At 39.8% G+C, this 23061-nt stretch overlaps 1 protein-coding gene and 1 long non-coding RNA gene across 2 annotated transcripts in view; one reads left to right on the forward strand and one right to left on the reverse strand.

Moving 5' to 3' along the window:
* FAM186A (family with sequence similarity 186 member A) overlaps positions 1 to 13427 on the forward strand; it is a 78906-nt gene extending 65479 nt beyond the window's left edge. The window contains exons 8-10 of the mRNA XM_064285162.1: positions 10061 to 10253; positions 12025 to 12176; positions 13238 to 13427. Coding sequence (XP_064141232.1) covers positions 10061 to 10253; positions 12025 to 12176; positions 13238 to 13427 — 535 coding nt within the window. The remainder of the gene's footprint in view (positions 1 to 10060; positions 10254 to 12024; positions 12177 to 13237) is intronic.
* Positions 13428 to 18683: 5256 nt separating this feature from the next.
* The window catches only part of LOC111748119 (uncharacterized), a 38750-nt gene continuing 34372 nt past the window's right edge, over positions 18684 to 23061 (reverse strand). The window contains exon 3 of the long non-coding RNA XR_010321856.1: positions 18684 to 20867. This is a non-coding gene — a long non-coding RNA (uncharacterized LOC111748119). The remainder of the gene's footprint in view (positions 20868 to 23061) is intronic.

The following is a 23061-nucleotide window of genomic DNA, read 5'->3' on the forward strand; positions in this document are numbered from 1 at the left end:
TTAACATGACCAAAATCTGGTTCTTTGAAAAAATTAACAGAATTGATATACCATTGGTTAGACTGACAGAAGAAAAACAGGAGAGGAAGCAAATAACCCGAATAAGAAATGAGATGGGCAATATTACAACAGACCCAACTGAAATTAAAAGAATCATATCAGATTACCACAAAAAATTGTATTCTAACAAATCTGAAAACCTAGAAGAAATGGATGAATTCCTGGAAATACAGTACCTACCTAAACTAACACAAACAGAGGTAGAAAAATTAAATAAGCCCATAACAAAAGAAGAGATTGAAAAGATAATCAAAAAACTCCCAACAACAACAACAACAAAAAAAACCTGGCCCTGACGGCTTCACTGCAGAGTTCTACTAAAGTTTCAGAGAAGAGTTAACACCACTACTACTAAAGGTATTTCAGAGCATAGAAAAGGACAGAAGACTCCCAAACTCATTCTATAAAGCCACCATATCCCTGATACCAAAACCAGGTAAAGACACCACAAAAAAAGAAAATTATAGACCTATATCCCTCATGAATGTAGATGCAAAAGTCCTCAACAAAATTCTAGTCAATAGAATTCAACAACATATCAAAAAAATAATTCACCATGACCAAGTGGGATTCATACCAGGTATGCAGGGATGGTTCAACATTAGAAAAACAATTAATGTAATCCATCATATGAATAAAACAAAAGACAAGAACCACATGATCTTATCAATTGATGCAGAAAAGGCATTTGACAAAGTTCAACACCCATGCATGATAAAAACTCTCAGCAAAATAGGAATGGAAGGAAAATTCCTCAACATAACGAGGGGCATTTATTCAAAGCCAACAGCCAACATCATCCTAAATAGAGAAAGTCTGAAAGCATTCCCCTTGAGATCAGGAACCAGACAAGGATGCCCTTTATCACCACTCTTGTTCAACATTATGCTGGAGGTCCTAGCCAGAGCAATTCAGCTAGATAAAGAAATAAAGGGCATCCAGATTGGCAAGGAACAAGTGAAAGTATCTCTATTTGCAGATAACATGATCTTACACACAGAAAATCCTAAAGAATCCTCAAGAAAACTACTAAAACTAGTAGAAGAGTCCAGCAGTGTATCAGGATACAAGATGAACATACAAATATCAGTTGGATTCCTCTACATCAACAAAAAGAACTTGTAGAGGAAATCGCCAAATCAATACCATTTATAGTAGCCCCGAAGAAGATAAAATATTTAGGAATAAATCTTACCAGAGCCGTAAAAGACCTATACAAAGAAAACTACAAGACACTACTGCAAGAAACCAAAAGAGACCTACATAAGTGGAAAAACATACCTTGCCTATGGATAGGAAGACTTAACATTGTAAAAATGTCTATTCTACCAAAAGTGATCTATAGACACAATGCAATTCCGATTCAAATTCCAAAGACATTTTTTAATGAGATGGAGAAACAAATCACCAACATCCTATGGAAGGAAAAGAGGCCCCAGATAAGTAAAGCATTACCGAAAAAGAACAAAGTGGCAGGCCTCAGTCTACCTGATTTTAGAAACTATTATACCACACAGTAGTCAAAATAGCCTGATAAAACAACATATACGTAGACCAATGAAACAGAATTGAGAACCCAGACATAAATCCATCCACATACGAGCAGTTGATATTTGACAAAGGTACAAAGTCAGTTAAATGGGGAAAAGACAGTCTCTTTAGAAAATGGTGCTGGCATAACTGGATATCCACCTGCAAAAAAATGAAACAAGACCCATACCTCACACCATTGCACATAAAGTAACTGAAAATGAATCAAAGACCTAAATATAAAATCTAAAATGATAAAGGTCATGGAAGAAAAAATAGGGACAATTCTAAGGAGCCCTAATACATGGCATAAACAGTATATAAAACATTACTAAGAATGCAGAAAAGAAACTAGATAACTGGGAACTCCTAAAAATCAAACACCTATGCTCATTCAAAGACTTCACCAAAAGAGTAGAAAGATTACCTACAGACTGGGAAAAAGTTTTTAGCTATGACATTTCCGATCAGCATCTAATCTCTAAAATCTACATGATACTGCAAATACTCAGCTACAAAAAGACAACCCCATTAAAAAAATGGGAAAGGAGATGAACTGGCACTTCACTAAAGATGACATTCAGGTAGCTAACAGATACATAAGGAAATGCTCACGATCATTAGCCATTAAAAAAAAAAATTAGCCATTAGAGATATGCAAATCAAAACTACAATGAGATTCCATCTCACTCCAACAAGGCTGGCATTAATCAAAAAAACACAAAATAATAAATGTTGGAGAGGTTGTGGAGAGACTGGAACACTTACACACTGCTGGTGGGAATGTAAAATGGCACATCCACTTTGAAAATAGATTTGGCACTTCCTTAAAAAGCCAGAAATAGAAATACCATACAATCCAGCAATCCCACTCCTTGGACTATATCCTAGAGAAATACGAGCTTTTTCCAAAAAAAAAAAAAAAAAACCCCACTGCCGTCAAGTCGATTCCGACTCATAGCGACCCCATATGAGATGAGTTATGAGTAAGAGCCTTTACACGAACAGATATATGCACACCCATGTTCATTGCAGCACTGTTTACAATAGCAAAAAGATGGAAGCAAACAAGTTACCTATCAAGGGATGAACGAATAAATTATGGTATATGGAATACTACCCATCGGTAAAGAACAATGATGAATCCGTGAAACATTTCATAACATGGAGGAATCTGGAAGGCATTATGCTGAGTGAAATTAGTCACTTGCAAAAGAACAAATATTGTATGAGGCCACTATTATAAGAGCTCAAGAAATAGTTTAAACAGAGAAGAAAATATTCTTTGATGGTTATGAGAGTGGGGACGGAGGGAGGGAGAGGGGTACTCACTAATTAGATAGTACACAAGAACTATTTTAGGTGAAGGGAAAGACAACATGTAATACAGGAGAGGTCAGCACAACTGGACTAAAGCAAAAGCAAAGAAGTTTCTGAAATAAACTGAACACTTCGAAGGGTAGCGTAGCATGGGCGGGGTTTGGGGGCCATGGTTTGAGGGGACATCTAGGTCAACTGGCAAAATAAAATCTATTAAGAAAAGATTCTGCATCCCATTTTGGAGAGTGGCGTCTGGGGTCTTAAACGCTAGCAAGTGGCCATCTAAGATGCATCAATTGGCCTCAACCCACTGGGAGCAGAGGAAAATGAAGGACACCAAAGACACAAGGTATTTATAAGCCCAAGAGACAGAAAGGGCCACATAAACCAGAGACTACATCAGCTTGAGACCAGAACTAGATGGTGCCTGGCTACAAGTGATGGCTGCTCTGACAGGGAACGCAAAAGAGAACCCCTGAGGGAACAGGAGAGTGGTGGGATGCAGACCTCAAATTCTCGCACAAAGACCAGTCTGACTCAGACTGGAAGGACCCCAGAGGTCATGGTCCCCAGACCTTCTGTTAGCCCAAGACAGGAACCATTCCCAAAACCAACTCTTCAGACAGGGACTGGACTGGACTATAGGATAGAAAATGATGCTGGCGAGGAATTAGCTTCTTGGATCAAGTAGACACATAAGACTATGTTGGCAGTTCCTGTCTGGAGGGGAAATGAGAGGGCAGAGGGGGCCAGAAGCTGGCCGAATGGACACGAAAATAGAGAGTGGAGAGAATGAAGGAGTATATAAAATAAATTTTTTTTTTTATAGCAAGGTGTATATAAATTTTTGTATGAGAGGCTGACTTGATTTGTAAACTTTCACTTAAAGCACAATAAAAATAAAAAAAAAAAGTTTGGAGTTACCAGATTTGATTTATCTTCTGATGGACATATATGTTGTTTTCCATAGTTTGCTATTATAAAAATAACTGCAATGAATAATCATGCATATGTGTCATTTCACATACGTGTGGGAGATACATTGAGAGTAAATTTCATGCAGAGGCATAAGTTAGGAAGAGACGGCATCCACCTAAAAGTTTTGAAGGAATATAAATGTAGGAATGGAATTACTACTCAAGATATTTCCTATTGTCTGGAAGGGACTCTATGCCAGGGTGATATTTTAACAGCTTAATTACTATTAAAAAAGGGTATTCATGTCAGGCAAGCTGGTGGAGCCTATAATAAAAAATAAAAGAGTAAAAACTGAGAGTAGCCCTTTGCCATCAAGTCAATTCCGACTCATAGTGAACCTTAGGACAGGGTCAAACTCCCCATAGGGTTTCCAAGGAGCAGCTGGTGGATCTGAACTGCTCACCTTTTGGTTAGCAGCTAAGCTCTTAGCCACTATGCCACCAGGGCTCCATAATAAAAAATAAAAGTAAAGACTGAAACTAAAGAAAACATAACTTTTGTAGGAGAATCAAACTTGTCTAATCTAGAATTCTTTGAGGAGACAATTGCGTGGACAGTGAGAAACTAAATGAAAATAATTACTTAAGGTTGACTCTGTATATGGAAACCCTGGTAGCAGCATAATGGTTAAGAGCTACAGCTGCTAACCAAAAGGTTGGCAATTTGAATCCACCAGGCACATATACATCCCACATGTCTGTCAGTTTGCTGTACTGTGGTGGCTTGCATGTAGCTATGATGCTGGAAGCTATGCCACCAGTATTTTAAATACCAGCAGGGTCACCCATGGTGGACAGGTTTCAGCTGAGCTTCCAGACTAAAAAAGACTAGGAAGAAAAACCTGGCAGTCTACTTCTGAAAAAGTTAGCCAGTGAAAATCTTATCAATGGCAGTGGAATATTGTCTGATATAGTGCCAGAATGAGCTCCTCAGGTGGGAAGGCACTCAAAATACAACTAGGGAAGAGCTGCTTCCTCAAAGCAGGGTTGACCTTAATGATGTGGATGGAGTCAAGTTTTCAGGATCTTCATTTGCTGAAGTATGAATCTAGGAAAATTGGAAATTGTCAAAAATGAAATGGAATTTATAAAGATTGATATCCTAGGCATTAGTGAGCTGAAATGCACTGGTATTGGCCATTTTGAATCAGACAATCATATGGTCTACTACACAGGGAATAACAAAGATCTATGCTAAAGTACAATGCTGTCAGTAAAAAAAAAAAAACCCAAACCTGTTGACACCAAGTCGATTCTGACTCATGGTGACCCTATAAGACAGAGTAGAACTGCCCCATAGGGTTTCCAAGGAGAAGCTGGTGGATTTGAACTGCCGACCTTTTGGTTAGCAGCCGTAGTTCTTAACTACTAAGCCATGAGGGCTCCCTGTAAGTAATACGATAATATCTATATACCTACAAGGAAGAAGTTAATATGGCTGTTATTCAAATTTATGTACCAACCACTAAGGCCAAAGATGAAGAAACTAAAATTTTTACTGACTTCTGCAGCCTGAAATTGATCAAACATTCAATCAACATGCATTGATAATTTCTGGCAATTGGAATGTGAAAATTGGAAACAAAGAACAGTAGTTGGAAAATAGGGCCTTGGTGATAGAAATGATGCCAGAGATCGCATGATAGAATTTTTCAAAACCAACAGCTTCTTCATTGCAGATACCTTTTTTCAACAACATAAACAGTGACGATACATGTGGACCTTACCAGATGAAATACACAGGAATCAAATGGACTTCATCCGTGGGAAGAGACAGTGGAAGAGCTCTGTACCATCATTTAGAACAAGGCCAGGGGCTGACTGCAGAACAGACCATCAATTGCTCATATGCAGGTTCAAACTGAAACCGAAGAAAATTAGAACAAGTCCACGAGAGCCAAAGCAGGATCTTGAGTAGATCCCACCTGAATTTAGAGGCCATCTCAAGAACAGATTTGACTCATTGAACACTAATGACTTAAGACCAGACGAGTTGTGGAATGACAACAAGGACATCATACATGAAGAAAGAAAAAGGTCATTAAAAAGACAGTAAAGAAAGGAAAAGACAAAAATGGATGTCAGAAGAGACTCTGAAACTTGCTCTTGAACATACAGTAGCTAAAGCAAAAGGAAGAAATGATGAAGTAAAAAAGCTGAAAGATTTCAAAAGGCGGCTCAAAGTAAAGTATTATAATGCAATGTGCAAAAACCTGGAGTTAGAAAACTAAAAAGGGAAGAACACACTCAGCATTTCCCTAGCTGAAAGAACTGAAGAAAAAATTCAAGCCTCAAGTTACAATATTGAAGGATTCTGCGGTCAGAATAATGAAGGACACAGAGAAGGATCAATAGAAGTTGGAAGGAATACACAGTCACTGTATCAAAAAAATTGACCAATGTTCAACCATTTTAGGTAGCATCTGATCCAAAACTGATGGTATTGAAAAAAAAAGTCCAAGCTCCACTGAAGGTATTGGCGAAAAACAAGTCTCTGGGAACTGACAGCGTACCAACTGAGATATTTCAACAAACAGATGCAGCACTGGAAGCACTCACTTGTCTATGCCAAGAAATTTGGAAGACAGCTACCTGGCCTACCGAATGGAATGGATCCATATTTGTGCCTATTACAAAGAAAGAAGATCCAACAGAATGCAGAAATTATCAAACAGTATCATTAATATCACACACAAGTAAAATTTTGCTGAAGAACATTCAAAAATGGTTGCAGCAGGGAATTGCCAGAAATTCAAGCCGGATTCAGAAGAGGGTGTGGAATGACGGATATCATTGCTGATGTCAGATGGATCTTGGCTGAAAGCAGATAATACCAGAAAGATGTTTACCTGTGTCTTATTGACTATGCAAAAGCATTCAACTGTGTGGATCTTCACAAATTATGGATAACACTGTGAAGAATGGGAATTCCAGAACACTTAATTGTGCTCACGAGGAACCTATACATACACCAATAGGCAGTCATTTGAACAGAACAAGGGAATACTGCATGGTTTAAAATCAGGAAACGTATGCATCAGGGTTGTATCCTTTCACCAAACTTATTCACTCTGTATGCTAAGCAAATAACCCGAGAAGCCAGACTATATGCAGAAGAACTGGGTATCCGGATTGGAAGAAGACTCATTAACAGCCTGCGATATACAGATGAAACAACCTTGCTTGCTGATAGTGAAGAGGACTTGAAGCACTTACCCATGAAGATCAAAGACAGCAGCCTTCAGTATGGATTACGCCGCAACATAAAGAAATAAAAAATCTTCACAACTGGATCAATAAGCAACATCATGATAAATGGAAAAAAGATTGAAGTTGTCAAGGATTTCATTTTCCTTGGCTCCACAATCAACACCCATGCAAACAACAGTCAAGAAATCAAAGGACACATTGCATTTGGAAAATCTGCTGCAAAAGGCCTCTTTAAAGTGTGAAAAAGCAAAGACGTCACTTTGAAGACTAAGATGTGCCTGACCCAAGCCATGGTGTTTTCAATCGCCTCATATGTATGGAAAGCTGGACAATGAATAAGGAAGACCAAAGAAGAACTGATGTCTTTGGATTATGGTGTTGGCAAAGAATATTGAATATACCGTGGCCTACCAGAAGAAAGAACAAATCTGTCTTGGAAGAAGTACAGCTAGAATGTTCCTTAGAAGCAAGGATAGCAAGACTTTGTCTCACACACTTTGGACATGTTATCAAGAGGGACCAGTCCCTGAAGAAGGACTTCATGGTTGGTAAACAGCAAAAAAACAGAAGACCATCAAGAAGATGGATTGACAAAGTGGCTGCAACAATGGGCTCAAGCATGAGAATAATTGTGAGGATGGCGCAGGACTGGGCAGTGTTTCATTCTGTTGTACACAGCCTCTGTGAGTCAGAGCCGACCAGACATCACCTAACAACAACATGCATATACAGGGGATATAGAACATCTACAAAGAACAGAAACTTTAGACAGGGAATTTTAAAAAATAATGGGTACCCCAGTAGTTGCTATAGGACTGTTCAAATCGTTAAACTGAATTCGAAATTTTAACTTTTCCAAGTAGTGAAAAATGTGGGGAAAATCTCTAAAGACTATGTGAATAAATGGAAAAATGGCAGAGAAGATTTGGTGTGACAAATGAAGCTATTAGAAATAGAAAATCCAGTAAATTAATACATTTAAGTACTAAATGATCCATATATACAGTAGGTTCTAAGCTATTAATTACAACCCATGAAAGAGACCAAAAAGTTATTCTCCCTCTCTCCTTCTCTCTCTCTCTATCCATGTATATAGAGCTCTGGTGGTGTAGTAGTTAAGAGCTAGAGCTGCTAACCAAAAGGTCAGCAGTTTGAGTCCACCAGCCGCTCCTTGAAAACCCTATGGCAACACTACTCTGTCCCATACCGTTGCTATGAATCAGAATCAACTCAATGGCAAAGGATTTGGGTTTATATATATATATGTGTGTGTGTGTGTGTGTATAAAATATGTATATTCAGAAAAGTAACTTCAATAGCTCCCCATTGCCTAAAAAAAAAAAAATCTGAACACCTTAACATGCCTTTTCAGGCTTTTTATAATCTATCCATTTCAATCTCATCTCCCACTATATTCTTTCACATACACGTAGTTCAAAGTCCCAGACTTTTATTTTATTGTCTTTGCTTATACTATCCCCTTAACCTGTAATACCTCATCCCCTTCTCCCCTATTTTATTGCAAACACGTAGTTTTTGAACTTTAGTGACAATAAGATTTACTTGAGATTTTGTTTAAAATACAGATTCCTGAAGCTTAACAACAAGATTCTTACTCAAAAGATCTGGGGAAGCACTCTGGAATGTGTATTTTCTACAAACACTCCCAAATGATTTCAATTCAGGCGATAAGGGTCCACACTTAGAGAAATATTGGTATTGTGGAGAGGACAGCTGAGTTTGCTTCCCAAGTCTGCTATTTATTAATTACATGACTGCAGAAAAATTACTTACCTTCGCTGAGACTCCTTTTCTTCTCATAGAATGGAGTGGTAAAACTCTGTTTTTAAGAGGGTCAAATGTGGTGGTATATATTAAAGCATTTTCTAAACTGGGAAAATCAAAACAAAAACCAACCTGTTGCCATCTAGTCAATTCTGACTCATAGAGACCCTATAGGACAGAGTAGAACTGCCCCATAGGGTTTCCAAGAAGCACCTGGTGGATTCAAACTGCAGAACTTTTGCTTAGTGGCCAATCTCTTAATCACTACACCACCAGGGCTTCCCAAATCAGGTCAATTGGACTATTTTGTCCCCTACAGTAATTTTTATAATAGGCAAATATAAATTTTTTAATATATTGAAACAATAAAAATCGACATTCCTGTAACACTAACAAACTCTATGATACTCAGTGCCTTAGTCACTGGTGCTACTATAACAGAAATACCACAAGTGGGTAGCTTTAACAAATTTATTTTCTCACAGTTTTGGAGGCTAGAAGACCAAATTCAGAGTGTTGGCTCTAGGGGAAGGCTTTCATCTTTGTCGGCTCTGGAGGAAGGTCCTTGTCTCTTCAGCTTCTGCTTCCTGGTTCCTTGGAGATCTCCCTGTGTCTTGGCATCTATCTTATCCCATCTCTGCTTTTTAGCTTTCTTATTTAATCTCTTTTATATCTCAAAATAGATTGTCTCAAGATATACCTTACACTAATCCTGCCTCATTAACAGAGACAACCCATTCCCAAATGCGATTATAGCCACAGGTATAGAAGTTAGGATTTAAAACATGTATTTTGTGGGGACATAATTCAATCCATAACAGTCAGATAGATTTTGAAAGTTTAGTCATATAGCAAACCAGATTAAGGTCCAGTTAAGCAAGTCTCCCACTCTACCCCACCGCCTCTCTACTTACTAGGGATGAGAGGAGAACCAAAAGTAACTGATCACTGGTGGCATAGTAGTTAAGTGCTATGGCTGCTAACCAAGAGGTCAGCAGTTCAAATCTGCCAGGTGCTCCTTGGAAACTCTATGGGGCAGTTCTACTCTGTCCTACAGGGTTGCTATGAGCTGGAATTGGCTTGACAGCAGTGGGTTTGGCTGTTTTTTTGTTTCAGCCCAGGTTTGCTGAATTAGGGTTAATAACTATATCAATCTAATTCTTGTTCATTTTTCCAAGAAACAACATAATCAAACGATTACAAGCCATCCAAAACACTGGAAAAGGCTATGAGAGCCGAAACCTCTATATAATGCTGGGTAGAATTGATGACTACCAGAAAAAGGTGATGCAAGTCTGGACGGAGAAGCAGAAGTCTCTAGAGCAGAAACGGACTCAGTGCCTTAGGAAAATTCTGCATTTATTTAGTCAGGTGGGAACCATTCTTTTTCCCTAGTGTGTTGTAAGAAAAATGAAAGCGGTAAGCTTTGAAAATTGCATTTACCTGTGAAACTCCTAAATTGACAGAGTGCAGGAGTACTGGCAGGACTTTCTAGATGAGAACAGGAGCGACTTCTAGAAATGTTCAACTCCTTCCTAATGATCCCACATCTACCAGCCTTTAGATATGTAACCTCTTGAAGTCATTGCTCTCCAACTGATTATTGGTGGTTAATTCTCTCCTCAAAACTATCAGGAAGTAACTTTTAATATCACACATTTACAGAAAGGAGGTAAGGGTTTAACTTGCTTATGTAGTACCAGGCATGGAAGATCCCATTAAATACTAACATCTATTCATTGTTATAGTGGTTAAGTGCTACGACTGCCAACCAAAAGGTCAGCAGTTCAAATCCACCAGGTGTTCCTTAGAAACTCTATGGGTCAGGTCTACTCTGTCCTACAGGGTGGCTGTGAGTTGGAATCGACTTGACGGCAATGGCTTTGGTTTTGGTTTTTTATTATGTCCCAGAGCCTTTCTGAGATAGCCATCAATATGCTTTTGGGAGTGATAGCGACCTTCTAAAAGGTTGTAGAGTTGAGATTAGAGTTCTTTGCTCTGGGATTATGTTACAAGGCTAATAAATACCATGAGTTAGAGTCAAGAGGTACCAAGGCACGAAGAAAGAAGAGGAAAACGCAAAAGGGAGACAAGAGTAAACAAAAAAACCCACTGCTGTCAAATCGATTTCAACTCATAGCAACCCTATAGTTACACTGAATTGGGGGGGAGGGAAGGGTGGGGGTCAAGAGGTTGGCTCTCCTGCCAGGTTATCTGTGTTTAAATCAGCTCCACCACATACTAGCTAAGTGACCTTGGGCAAGCTACTTAAGTTTCCTGAGTCTCAGAGTCCCCATATGTAAGACAAGGATAGTGACAGTGTCTACTTCGTAAAAGTGTTGTAAATATCAAACGAGCTAACATATGAAAAGTGCTGAACAGTGCCTGGCATTAATGAATATTCACTAAATGCTAACGATCATTATGATTGCACAGTGCTTCACAGTTTTTAATTGCTTCCATATACATTATCTTATACCTTGGAAACTCTGTGGGGCAGTTCTACCCTGTCCTATAGGGTCGCTATTAGTCGGAATCGACTCGATGGCACTGGGTTTTGGGTATACAACTTTTACAACAGCCCTCTGTTATCATCCCCATTCTAGAAACGAGGAGAAAAAGGTAAAGATAAATGAAGTGGCTAACCCAAAGTCACAAAGCTAGAAAATGATAGGACTAGGTCTGGAGCAGAACCAAAGTTTATACATATATCATTATACATCATAGCTGTCACCTCCAAAATGTATGTGTGTAGGGGGTGGGTGGAGCCTTGGTGGTGCAGTGGATAAGAGCTATGGCTGCTAACCAAAAGGTCGGCAGTTTGAATCCACCATCCACTCCACAGAAACCCTATGGGGCAGTTCTACTCTGTCCAATAGGGTTGCTGTGAGTCGGAATCGACTCGATGGCAAGGGGTTTGGTTTTTGGGTTTTGGGGTGGGTGGAAGATGGGCAAGGGTTGGAGGGAGGAGGAAAGAGGATGAAGGGGGAAGAGAAGGAGAGAGAGGATTTGCAAATCAATGGAAAAGAAGTATTTATAGTTTAGTCTAGGGCTAAACCATATGACTCTCCTAAAGTTTCCAGCTTTCTTTTCATGGTTTCCTTTTTCTGATTTAACTTTTTATCCTTTTTTTTTTTTCCAGCTCCGAGAGATGTATAAATTGAACCTCAGTCAACCTATCCCCTTGATCATCGATGAAAAGCAGATGCCTGCCTCTACTAAATTCATTCGCCACCCATACCTAGAGCTACTAACAAAAGAGAACAGAAAACCTGACACATTCAGGAAATTTAGGTACGTGATAAAAAGACTGACATTAAAGTTTTTTTGGATGATATGTATGACCTAATTTTTTTTTTCCCCTGTTCAAGAGCTTCCCTTTCCCACAGTTATGATATGGTCTGGTGAAGGATTTAAGAGAGTATTCATTTCCTTACCTAATTTAACCAGAGGCTTATTACATACGTTTCTACTTAAATATTCAACATCAGATTTTGAGTTCCTTTAAAAAAAAATGAAGCTGATGCTTTCTTAACAAACAAAAAAACCCATTGCCATCGAGTTGATTCTGACTCATAGCGATCCTATAGGACAGAGTAGAACTGCCCCATAGGGTTTTCCAAGGAGTGGCTGGTGGATTCAAACTGCTGACTTTTTGATTAGTTCTTAACCAGTGTACTACCAGGGCTCCAGGATTCTTCTTGCTAAGAAACAAATTATTTTACAAATACAAAATAAAGAAATCTAGAAGCATCAACTTCCTCCCACCCCTCCCCCCACCGCTTTTTTTTTTTTAAGAAAGTAGCAACTTTGGGAAGGAAAGGAAAAGATTGTAGGTAGGGAAAAGTAACCTGCATATAGTCTGGATTTTCCATGAAGCTAGGAAAGTAGTTTTTAAATGGATTACTTGGTGAAGTCATGGAAATGCAAATTGGTAACTATTTTAGCAAATTCTGCTTTTTCATCTATCTCTCAAAGTGCACATAGCTAATTCTCCTCAGTGGTGCCGAGGGAGGGCATTATAGGACATAAATCAAACCCAAACCCATTGCTGTTGAGTCGATTCAGACTCATGGCGACCCTATAGGACAGAGTAGAACTGCCCCATAGGGTTTCCAAGGCTATAACCTTACTGGAAGCTGACTGCCACATCTTTCCCCACAGAGTGGGTGGTGGGTTTGAACCGCTGACCTTTCAGTTAGCAGTCAAGTGCTTAACCACTGCACTACCAGGGTTCCTTGTTATAGCACAGGATGGTGGTAAAAGAAGAGGGGCAAATAAGATTTGTATATTTTGATTGGCTATAGAGCTCAGAAGAGTTTGGTGCTTCCAATTTATGCTCTCTGATTCTCTAGACAACAAAAGGACCATATGGAGGCCATCTGGAACGCTGATATTTCCACTTTGAGCTACCCAATAATGGAGAAGAAATCAATACATTCACTCTGGGCCCAGCTGGGTGGGTACCCAGATATTCCTAGGCTGCTCCAGTTAGATGTTCACTCTACCTTCAGAAAATCTCTTGCATCCATTCAATCACAGTAAGTTATGTACTGGAACACTCTGGTAATTCTGATTTTGGTCAAAAAAAATTTTTTCCAGTAGCTTGAAAGTGCTTGAAGGGAGGTTAGACTCATACCAGTCATAAAATTAAAAAAATACAGTTGCTGTAAATTCCAATTCATGGCAATCCCCTATGTGTCAGAGTAGAACTGTACAACGTAAAGGTTTTCAGTGGCTAATTTTTCAGAAGTAGATTGCCAGGCCTAGAAAGAGTCATAAAATGGTAAATTCAGCATTGGTCTTACAGTGTTTCTCTTCATAGTCCTGCAGATGACATTATTGAATAATGCAAAACAAAAAATAGTTATAACATCGGGAAACCTAATATAACACTAGATAGATCCATTTTGAATTCTACCCTTCTTGTTGTTGTTACATGCCACTGAGTTGGTTCTGACTCACAGTGACCCTATGTGCAACAAAACAAAACACTGCCCGGTCCTATGCCATCCTCATAATGATTACTGTGCTTGAGCCCACTGTTGTAGCCATTGTGTCAATCAATCTCATTGAGGGTCTTCCTCCTTTTCACTGACTCTCTACCTTAGCCAGCATGATGTCCTTCTCCAGGGACTGGTCCCTCTGATAACATATTCAAAGTACATGAAACAAAATCTTGCCACCCTTAGTTCCAAGGAGTACTCTGGCTGCACTTCTTCCAATACAGACTTGTTCATTCTTCTGGTAGCCCACAGTACATTCAATATTCTTCACCAATACCATAATTCAAAGACATCAATCCTCCTTCAGTCTTCCTTATCCATTGTCCAGCTTTCCCAAGCATGTGAAACAACTGAAAACACTATGGCTTGGCTCAGGCTCACCTTAGTCCTTAAAGGGACATCTTTGCTTTTGAACGCTTTAAAGAGGTCTTTTGTAGCCGATTTTCTCAATGCAATGCATTGTTTGATTTCTTGACTGTTGCTTCCATGGGTGTTGATTGTGGATCCAAGTAAAATGAAATCCTTGACAACTTTGATCTTTTCTCCATTTATCATGATGTTACTTATTGGTCCAGTTGTGAGGATTTTTTGTTTTCTCTATGTTGCAGTGTAATCCATACTGAAGGTTTTTATCAGTAAGTGCTTCAAGTCCTTTTCCCTTTCAGCAAGCAAAGTTGTGTCATCTGCATATTGCAGGTTGTTTATGAGTTTTCCACCAATCCTGATGCCCGTTCTTCATGTAGTCCAGTTTCTCAGATTACATGCTCAGCATACAGATTGATTAAGTATGGTGAAAGGATACAATCTTCATACACATCTTTCCTGATTTTAAACCATGCAGAATCCCCTTGTTCTGTTTGAACTACTGCCTCTTCATCTATGGACAGGTTCCTTGTGAGCACAATTAAGTGTTCTGGAATTCCCATTCTTCACAGTGTTATCCATAATTTGTTATGATCCACATAGTCAAATGCCTTTGCATGATCAATAAAACACAGGTAAACATCTTTCTGGTATTCACTGCTTTAAGCCAAGGCACATCTGACATTAGCAATGATATCCTTCATTCCACATCCTCTTCTGAATCTGGCTTGAATTTCTGGCAGTTCCCTGTCAATGTACTGCTGCAACTGTTCTGGAATTATCTTCAGCAAAATTTTACTTCTGCGTGATATTAATGATACAAAAAAAAAAACAAAAAACTCCCACTGCCATCAAGTCCATTCCGACTCATAGTGACCCTATAGGACAGAGTAGAACTGCCCCATAGAGTTTCCAAGGAGCACCTGGTGAATTCAAACTGCTGACCTTTTGGTTAGCAGCTGTAGCTCTTAACCACTGTGCCACCAGAGTTTCCATATTAATGATATTGTTCGATAATTTCTACATTCTGTTGATGAACTTTCTTTGGAGTGGACACAGATACGTATCCCTTCCAGCTGGTTGGTCAGGTAGCTGTCTTCCAAATTTCTTGGCATAGATAAGCAAACACCTCCAGCACTGCATCTGTTTGTTGAAACATCTCAATTGGTATTCCGTCAATTCCTGGAGCCTTGTTTTTCACCAATGCCTTCAGTGCAGCTTGGACTTCTTCCTTCAATATCGCCAGTTCTTGATCAGATAGATGCTACTTAAAATGATTGAACATTGACCGATTTTTTTGATACAGTGACTCTGTGTATTCCTTCCAACTTCTTTTGATGCTTTCTGTATCATTCAATATTTTGACCATGAAATCCTTTAATATTGCAGCTTGAGGCTTGAATTTTTTTTTTTTTTTTTTTCAGTTCTTTCAGCTTGAGAAATGCTAGATGAGTTCTTCCCTTTTTAGTTTTCTAACTACAGGTCTTTTCACATTTCATTATAATACTTGACATTGTCTTCCTGAGCCACCTTTTAAAATCTTCTGTTCAGCTTTTTTACTTCACCATTTCTTCCATTCGCTTTAGCTACTCTATGTTCAAGGGCAAGTTTCAGAGTCTCTTCTGACATCCATTTTGGTATTTCCTTTCTTTCTTGTCTTTTTAATGACCCTTTGTTTTCTTCAAGTATGATATCCTTGATGTCATTCCACAGCTCATCTGGTCATTGGTCATAGTGTTCAATGCATCCAATCTGTTCTTGAGATGGTGTTTAAATTCAGGTGGGATATACTCAAGGTTGCACTTTGGCTCCCTTGGACTTGTTTTAATTTTCTTCAGCATCAACTTGAACTTGCATACGAGCAAATAATCTGTTCTACAGTCGGCCCCTAGCCTTCTGACTGGTGATATAGAGCTTTTCCATTGTCTCTTTCCACATAGTCGATTTGATTCCTGTGTTTTCTATCCAGTGAGGCCCATGTGTATAGTTGCTGATTATTGTTGAAAAAAAGGTATTTGCAATAAATAAGTTGGTCATCTTGCAAAATTCTATCATGCAATCTCCAGCATCATTTCTATCACCAAGGCCATATTTTCCACCTACCAATCCTTCTTCTTTGTTTCCCACTTTTGTATTCCAATCACCAGTAATTATCAATCCATCTTGATTGCATGTTTGATCAATTTCAGACTTCAGAAGTTGGTAAAAATCTTCAATTTCCTCATCTTCGGCATTAGACTTGGTGTGTAAATTTGAATAATAGTCATATTAACTGGTCTTCCTTGTAGGTAGATATTGTCTTATCAGTGACAGCATGCTACTTCAGGAGAGATCTTGAAATGTTCTTTTTGACGATGATTGTGACTCCATTCCTCTTCAAATTGTCATTCCTGGCATAGTAGATCACGATTATCTGATTCAAAATGTCCAATACCAGTACCTTTCAGCTCACTAGGATATCGATCTTTACGTATTCCATTTCGTTTTTGACGACTTCCAATTTCCTAGGCTTTTGCATTTGAGTAGTGCCATATCCTTGATCTCTTTCCTAATCTCTTGGAGAGCCCCGAATATTAGACTTTTGAATTCCCTATCAGGTTATTTCCAGTGGCTTTTCTTCTGCTGGAAGGTCAACTGGTGCTTTATTCTGGTCACTTACTGGAGCCATCTTGTCTATATATATATATACATATGTTTTGATATCATCTGCTGTCTCTGAGACATTCAGGTATTATTTTCTTTATTTATTGATGGTAAATTTGTTTTATTCTTTTTTGTTTGGTTTGGTTATGTCTGGGTGGGTGTGCCAGGCGTGCTTTGTTGCTTGCTTGTCTGTGAGCATGACAGTTCTCACCACCTTGTCCTGGTGTATAGGGCTGGTCATTCAGCTATGGTGCAGCAGGGCAGGTTCAGCAGGAAGGGAAGGGGTGGAGTTGGGTCATTTGTCTGCTGCATGAACTGGGCCAGGTGCTGCAGCAGTGCTGCTGTGGCCTGCAGGGGGGTGGGCCCGAGGAGGCAGGGAAGGGCCTGGGGTCTGGGCTGGGTCCCCTCAGGGCTGCTGTAGTCTGCGAGGGGGTCCCAAGCCAGTGGGGAAGGGCCTGGGGTCTGGGTTGGGTCCCCTCAGGGCCATGGTGGGCAGCAGGAAGGGTCCAGAACTGGTGGGAAGGGCCTGGGGTCTGGGTCGAATTCCCTGGGGGCCATAGCAGGTGGCGAGAGGGATTTGGAGCCAATGGGAAGGGGCCTGGGGTCCAGGCCAGGCCCCCTAGATGCCATGGTGGATGGCGGGGGGAGTGTGGAGATGGCAGGAAGGGGCATTGGGTCTGGGCCAGGTTCCCTGGGTGTCGCGGCAGGTGGCAAGAGGGGTCCAGAGCTGGTGAGAAGGGGTCTGGGGTCCCAGCTGGGTCCCTGGATGCTGGGGTGGGTGGCAGGAGAGATCTGGAGCCAGTGGGAAGGGGCCTGGGGTCTGGGCCAGGTTCCCTTTGGGCTGTGGGTGGTGGGGCAGAGGAGAAAGGTGGGTGGGGGAAAGCAGGGACAGAGGGGGCTAGATGGAGGAGGGCAATAAGTCTGATTGGTACTCTGGTTCCCAGCAGTCAGAGTTGCTGCAATGGGGAGCTTATAACTGTTGCTCACCAGAGGGGTGGGGATTGTAGGAGCTTGCTCCTGTAGTTACTGGGTGAGAGAGTCTGGGCTTCTCCGCGAGTTGCAGCTAGAAAACGTGGTCTTACTTAATTAGCCCTGGGTGTGTCCGCTCCATACCTCTATCTCCTACTGGGAATTCCATGGAAGTGCCTTTCTGCATGCAGGGTTGTTAGCTTTATTCTAAGATGGCAGTGTTGAGTCATGTCATTTGGTCATGAACCTCCACTCCATATCTCTATTCCTTCCCCATTTTCTATCAGTTTCTTCTCCTCAGTGACTTCTAATCTAATACTTTATCCCTTCATTTAAGGTTCAGGGCTCTAGGATTGACATCTGTTACCTGTTTTATTTGGTTTTTTGGGTCTTTGTTGTAGCAGGATGGCTTAGTGTGTCTGACTAGTCTACCATCTTGGCTCCACCTCGACTGGATGTGGTAGATTTTTAAAGCTGGCTCTTTCATGGGGGTACTTTGGTGAGTTCTTTGGAGAAGCCATCACTGGAGATCTCTCCTCTGCAGTTTTCTTGATCTAGGCAAATGCATTTATATTCCGACTGGTCATTTATATTTACTCCTTCCTCAGCCTCTTCGAATCCTGTGACATCTCCAGCTTCTCTCTGCTGAGGTATGTTTGCATATTTAGGCAACCCTCTTGGATCAACCTTCTTGGTCCAAGAAGAACCCATGCCATCTCTCTTGGGTAGATGTGTGTGTGTGGCCCACATTTAGTCTATGGAAAGCACTCAAGTTTTCTTTGTCTGAACAAACTCTGAGGTTGAAGCCTTATCCCAGGATAACAGGAGCCTCTTCTCTGCTTCTATAATCAGAGCATCTAGTCTGCCAGTCACATGCTTTTAGCTTTTTTCCAGGTGTGGACTCAAGTCCATGTTCATTAGGCCTCCAATCTGCAGGGGCCCAGATTAAGCTCTTAAAGTGAAGGAAGAGTAGATGCTCTTTCAAAATCCTCTTATTGACCATTTTATACCCTGAAAGCAAGAAGTTCAAGAGTTTTGTAACTGGCTCTCTGTCAATTATTTTGCAAATCCTGGTCTAGTACTTCTCTTTGGAATTTGGTATTTATTGTTAGGGCTGCCAGATATAGTAAATAATAATACAGGATGCCAGCTAAATTCAAATTTCAGATAAACAATTAATGATTCAGTATAAGTATGTTCCATGTAATATTATACTAAAAAATTACTCATTCTCTTATCTGAAATTTAAGTTTAACTGGGTGTCCTATATTTAAGCTGGCAACCTTTCCATTGTGCTTTACCAAAACTTCCATTTTGACATGCTATTGCACATGAAATACGTATTAGGAGTTTCTAACTTGGGGGAGTAGGTTAGGTGCCCAAAAAACTTTCAGAGTAGGAAAAGCCACGAACAGAGAAAAAAATTAAGACATTAAAGGAAATAAAGAGTTAGGGAAATTGAAGTTTTGAATATTTGCTAGCCCTGAGAAATATATTTTACATTCTCTAAAAATAGAATACAGTAAACAGAAAATATCAATTTTAAGACATCTTAAATTAGTAATAATGGGCACCATTTTTTTTTTTTTATGATCAATTACTATTAACCATTCTCCCCACACTCCCTGCTTTTTTCTTACTAGGAAACATTGACAGTCTCATTCCCCCAAAGAGGACCGTGTTTATTTTACTTTGTGGTAGTTCAAATGCAAGCCAAGAAATTTTTTCTCTCTTTGGGTGTAGTTATTTCTGCTATCCTTTAGGTCTCAGCTTAAACAATGAATCCTTCCAAGATGCCTTCTTTGACCCTAGCACTTACCTTACTCTATGGGGCAGTTCTACTCTGTCCTATAGGGTCGCTTTGAGTCGGAATCGCCTCGACGGCACTGGGTATGGTACTGGGTAGCACTTACCAATCTGTTTTCCAATTGCCTCATTATGTACCCCCTGATTTTAGACAAGATGTTTTGGGGAAATTAGGTGTCTGTTGTGTTCACCTGCCTCTATTTTGTTCTGCCTGCTTTCCTTTCACAAATATTTATTGACTATTTACTGTGTGCCAGATGCTACCACTAGGCACTTGGATATAATACATGGGAAGAACCCAAGAGATCATACAAGGTGTGCAAAGACTCAGAGTATTTCTTCTTTTGCTTTATCTCCTAAAATACAAACTAACAACAAAAAATTCCCAACCCCCTAATTCCCTTTCTTCCTGTTTCTAGTAGGGGTAACTGAAAATTCAAGTGACTAGCATTGAGATTTCTCCCTTCTTCCTGCTTTGATGTGTATGTAATACTTGGAGCTACCACCATCTTTTGCAACCCTGAGGTGATATTCTTGAGAACAAAAAGACAATACACCAAAGATAGAAAGAAAAACCATGGGTCCTTGATGACATCATTGAGTTGTTAAAACAACTCTGACTACACCTGCCTCTGGGCTTCGTGTTAAGTGAGCAATAAATGGCCTTATGGTTTCTACCACTATTTATTAGTCAGATTCTGTGATTTATAGCCAAAAGTATTACTAATTTACTCAATGTAAAAATAGCACAGCAGAGGCTTCTGACCTCCTCCTCTAATTTCACAAGGGGGAAGGAGAATCAAGATCAGCAGCCCAAGGCTGATTCCTGTGAGGTGGAGGTCCAAAATACCTCCTCTCTCCAATCTTTTCATCAGTTCTGACACCATCTGTCCCTCCCACTGCAGCTCTACTTCTCTGCTGGGTTCAATAATTCATTGCAATGGCCACACAGAACTCACAGACCATACTCACAGTTATAGGATTTGTTAGGAAAGTGACAGGTTACAATTCAGGTTCAGGAATGCTCAGGATACAGTTCTTGGATCCGGACATCCTCTTCTCAGCCACGCCCAGAGACAGGTTTTTCCCTGGCCCTCAACTCCTTGGCCTGGCCTGCTGCCCTGCTTGGGCAAGTGTTACAAAGCTCTTTTGTTGTTGTTGTTAGGTGCCATAGAGTCAGTTCCGATTCACAGCAACCCTATGTACAACAGAAAGAAACACTGCTCAGCCCTGTGCCATCCTCCCGATCGTTGTTACACTTGAGCCCATTGTTACAGCCAATGTATCAATGCATCTCATTGAGGGTCTTCCTCTTTCTCACTGACCCTCTACTTTACCAAGCATGATGTATTTCTCCAGGGACTTTTCCCTCCTGACAACATGTCCAAAGTATGTGAGATGACGTCTCACCATGCTTGCTTCTAAGGATGCTCTTTTAGCTCCACCAATACATGCCCAGAGGCACTCTACTCTTCCAGGAAGCCTTGGCCCAAGGCATTCAGCTCTCTCGCTCCGTGGGTCAGCACACCTAGTTCTGCTGCCTCTCCTGCCACTCTTTCTCTGCTGCCACTTCTCTCTGTCTTTCAGTGTTACAGCTCAGTCTCCTGGGTCCAGGAGCTTCTCAGCACAGGGATCCCAAGTCCAAAGGACTCAGTTTATACTTTTTCTCTCAGGAAAGCCTTTCTGATCTCCCCTATTGCCCTTAAGTGCCATTCCTCCAGTTTCCCATAATCTGCTTATTTCCCTAACACTGTATTTACCACATGTTTTATAATTGTTTATGCATCTATCTCTCCTTAGAATATAAACTCCTTGAGAAAAGGGAACTCTGTCCTATTTATCTTTGTATTCTCAGAGGTCTGGCACATTGCCTGGCCCAAGAGATATGCAAAAAAAAAGTTCAAAGGTGAATGAATAAGTTTGTTTCTGTCCCCGAAGTGGTAATAATCAAAGTAGGGGGTGAGGAAATATTAAGGAATTACAAAAGATAATAACTATCAGAAGAATGGTTTTCAACAGGCTTCTCTTAAGGCAGGGGAAGATTGGGAAGTTGTAGCATGTGTGTTAGAATGTTTATTAAGTGAGGTAATAATACCTGATAAGTAGTAATAAGAACAGTAACACTTCATATTTGTATAGTGCTTTTTACAAATAGTCATTCTAGAGCATTTTAGAGACTAGGAAGCTAAGCAGAACTAGAATTTCAAGTAAGTTCTCCATACCACACTGTAGACATCTAAAACTTATCTTAAGTAAATGGTTTAAATATTTTTCTCCCATTGCAGTAAAGACCATCTGATGTGAAATATCTTACCAAGTGGTAGGCAAAGGTCAGGGTCGCTCACAATGATTGGATCTGTTGTTTCTTTCTTTGTCATTTATCCTGTTTCTCTGTCTTTCTTTATATGTCACACACAAGCACATACATACACGTATTGTCTTTTTTTTTTCTGGCTTTTTTTACCATTCAAATCTTTGTTTAAAATACACGTAGAGAAAGCTGGCATGTAGTGTGACATGCCATAATCCTTTACCTCCTCAAAAGATGTCCCTGGCTCGGGGGTTGTACACCTGAAAACAAGTAAATGAGGAATTTAATGTTCAGGTGTTTGCATTGGCTGGTTAGAGCATGTTCCCTCAAAGGACACAAATATAAATCAGAAAGTTGGCTGGCAAATATAGAACCAGGGCAGAAGAAGCTACTTATATGTCATCAGTGGTTATAATTTGGATTCATCTCCCCTCTAAAAGACGTATTTGATAAGCAACATGGATAGTTATGATGGCTGTGAGGCACACTAAAAAGATCCTCTCTGACCCAGGCTTCTTGTTTCCTTCCCTGTCTCTTGTTTCCACACTGACCGTCTGCTATTCTATTTAATTTTTTTCTTAAATAATTGAAATTTATTTTATCTTTTTAAAAAATGAAATTGACTTTCTGAGTATAATATGTACATATACATTCTTACAGTAAAATTTTCAGAAAATACAGAAAGCATAAGAAATATGAAAAAGTGGGTTAAAAAAATCTTTTCTGACCCCAACCATTCAGGAGTAATACCACTGCTAATATTTTGGTATCTAGTACTCAAAAAAATTCTACACACTTATTTTTTTGTTGCAAAAAATGGGCTCATGTTAGCCATATTGTTTTTTAGTCTGCTTTGTTTTTCACTTAAAAATACATCTTTGAAATGTTTCTATATTAATAAGTATAGATCTACATCACCATTTTAATTGGCTGCACGATATTCACCATATAGATGTATCGTAATTTATTGAACTGTTCTTCTGTTGACAGAAATTGGGGTATTCTTCAACGTTACAAACAACGCTGCACCAAATATCTTCGCACAAGTTTGTATATTTATGTGATTATTTCCCTATGGAAA

This window comes from Loxodonta africana, chromosome 4 (genome assembly GCF_030014295.1).
Source record: "Loxodonta africana isolate mLoxAfr1 chromosome 4, mLoxAfr1.hap2, whole genome shotgun sequence".
Classification (NCBI taxonomy): domain Eukaryota; kingdom Metazoa; phylum Chordata; class Mammalia; order Proboscidea; family Elephantidae; genus Loxodonta; species Loxodonta africana.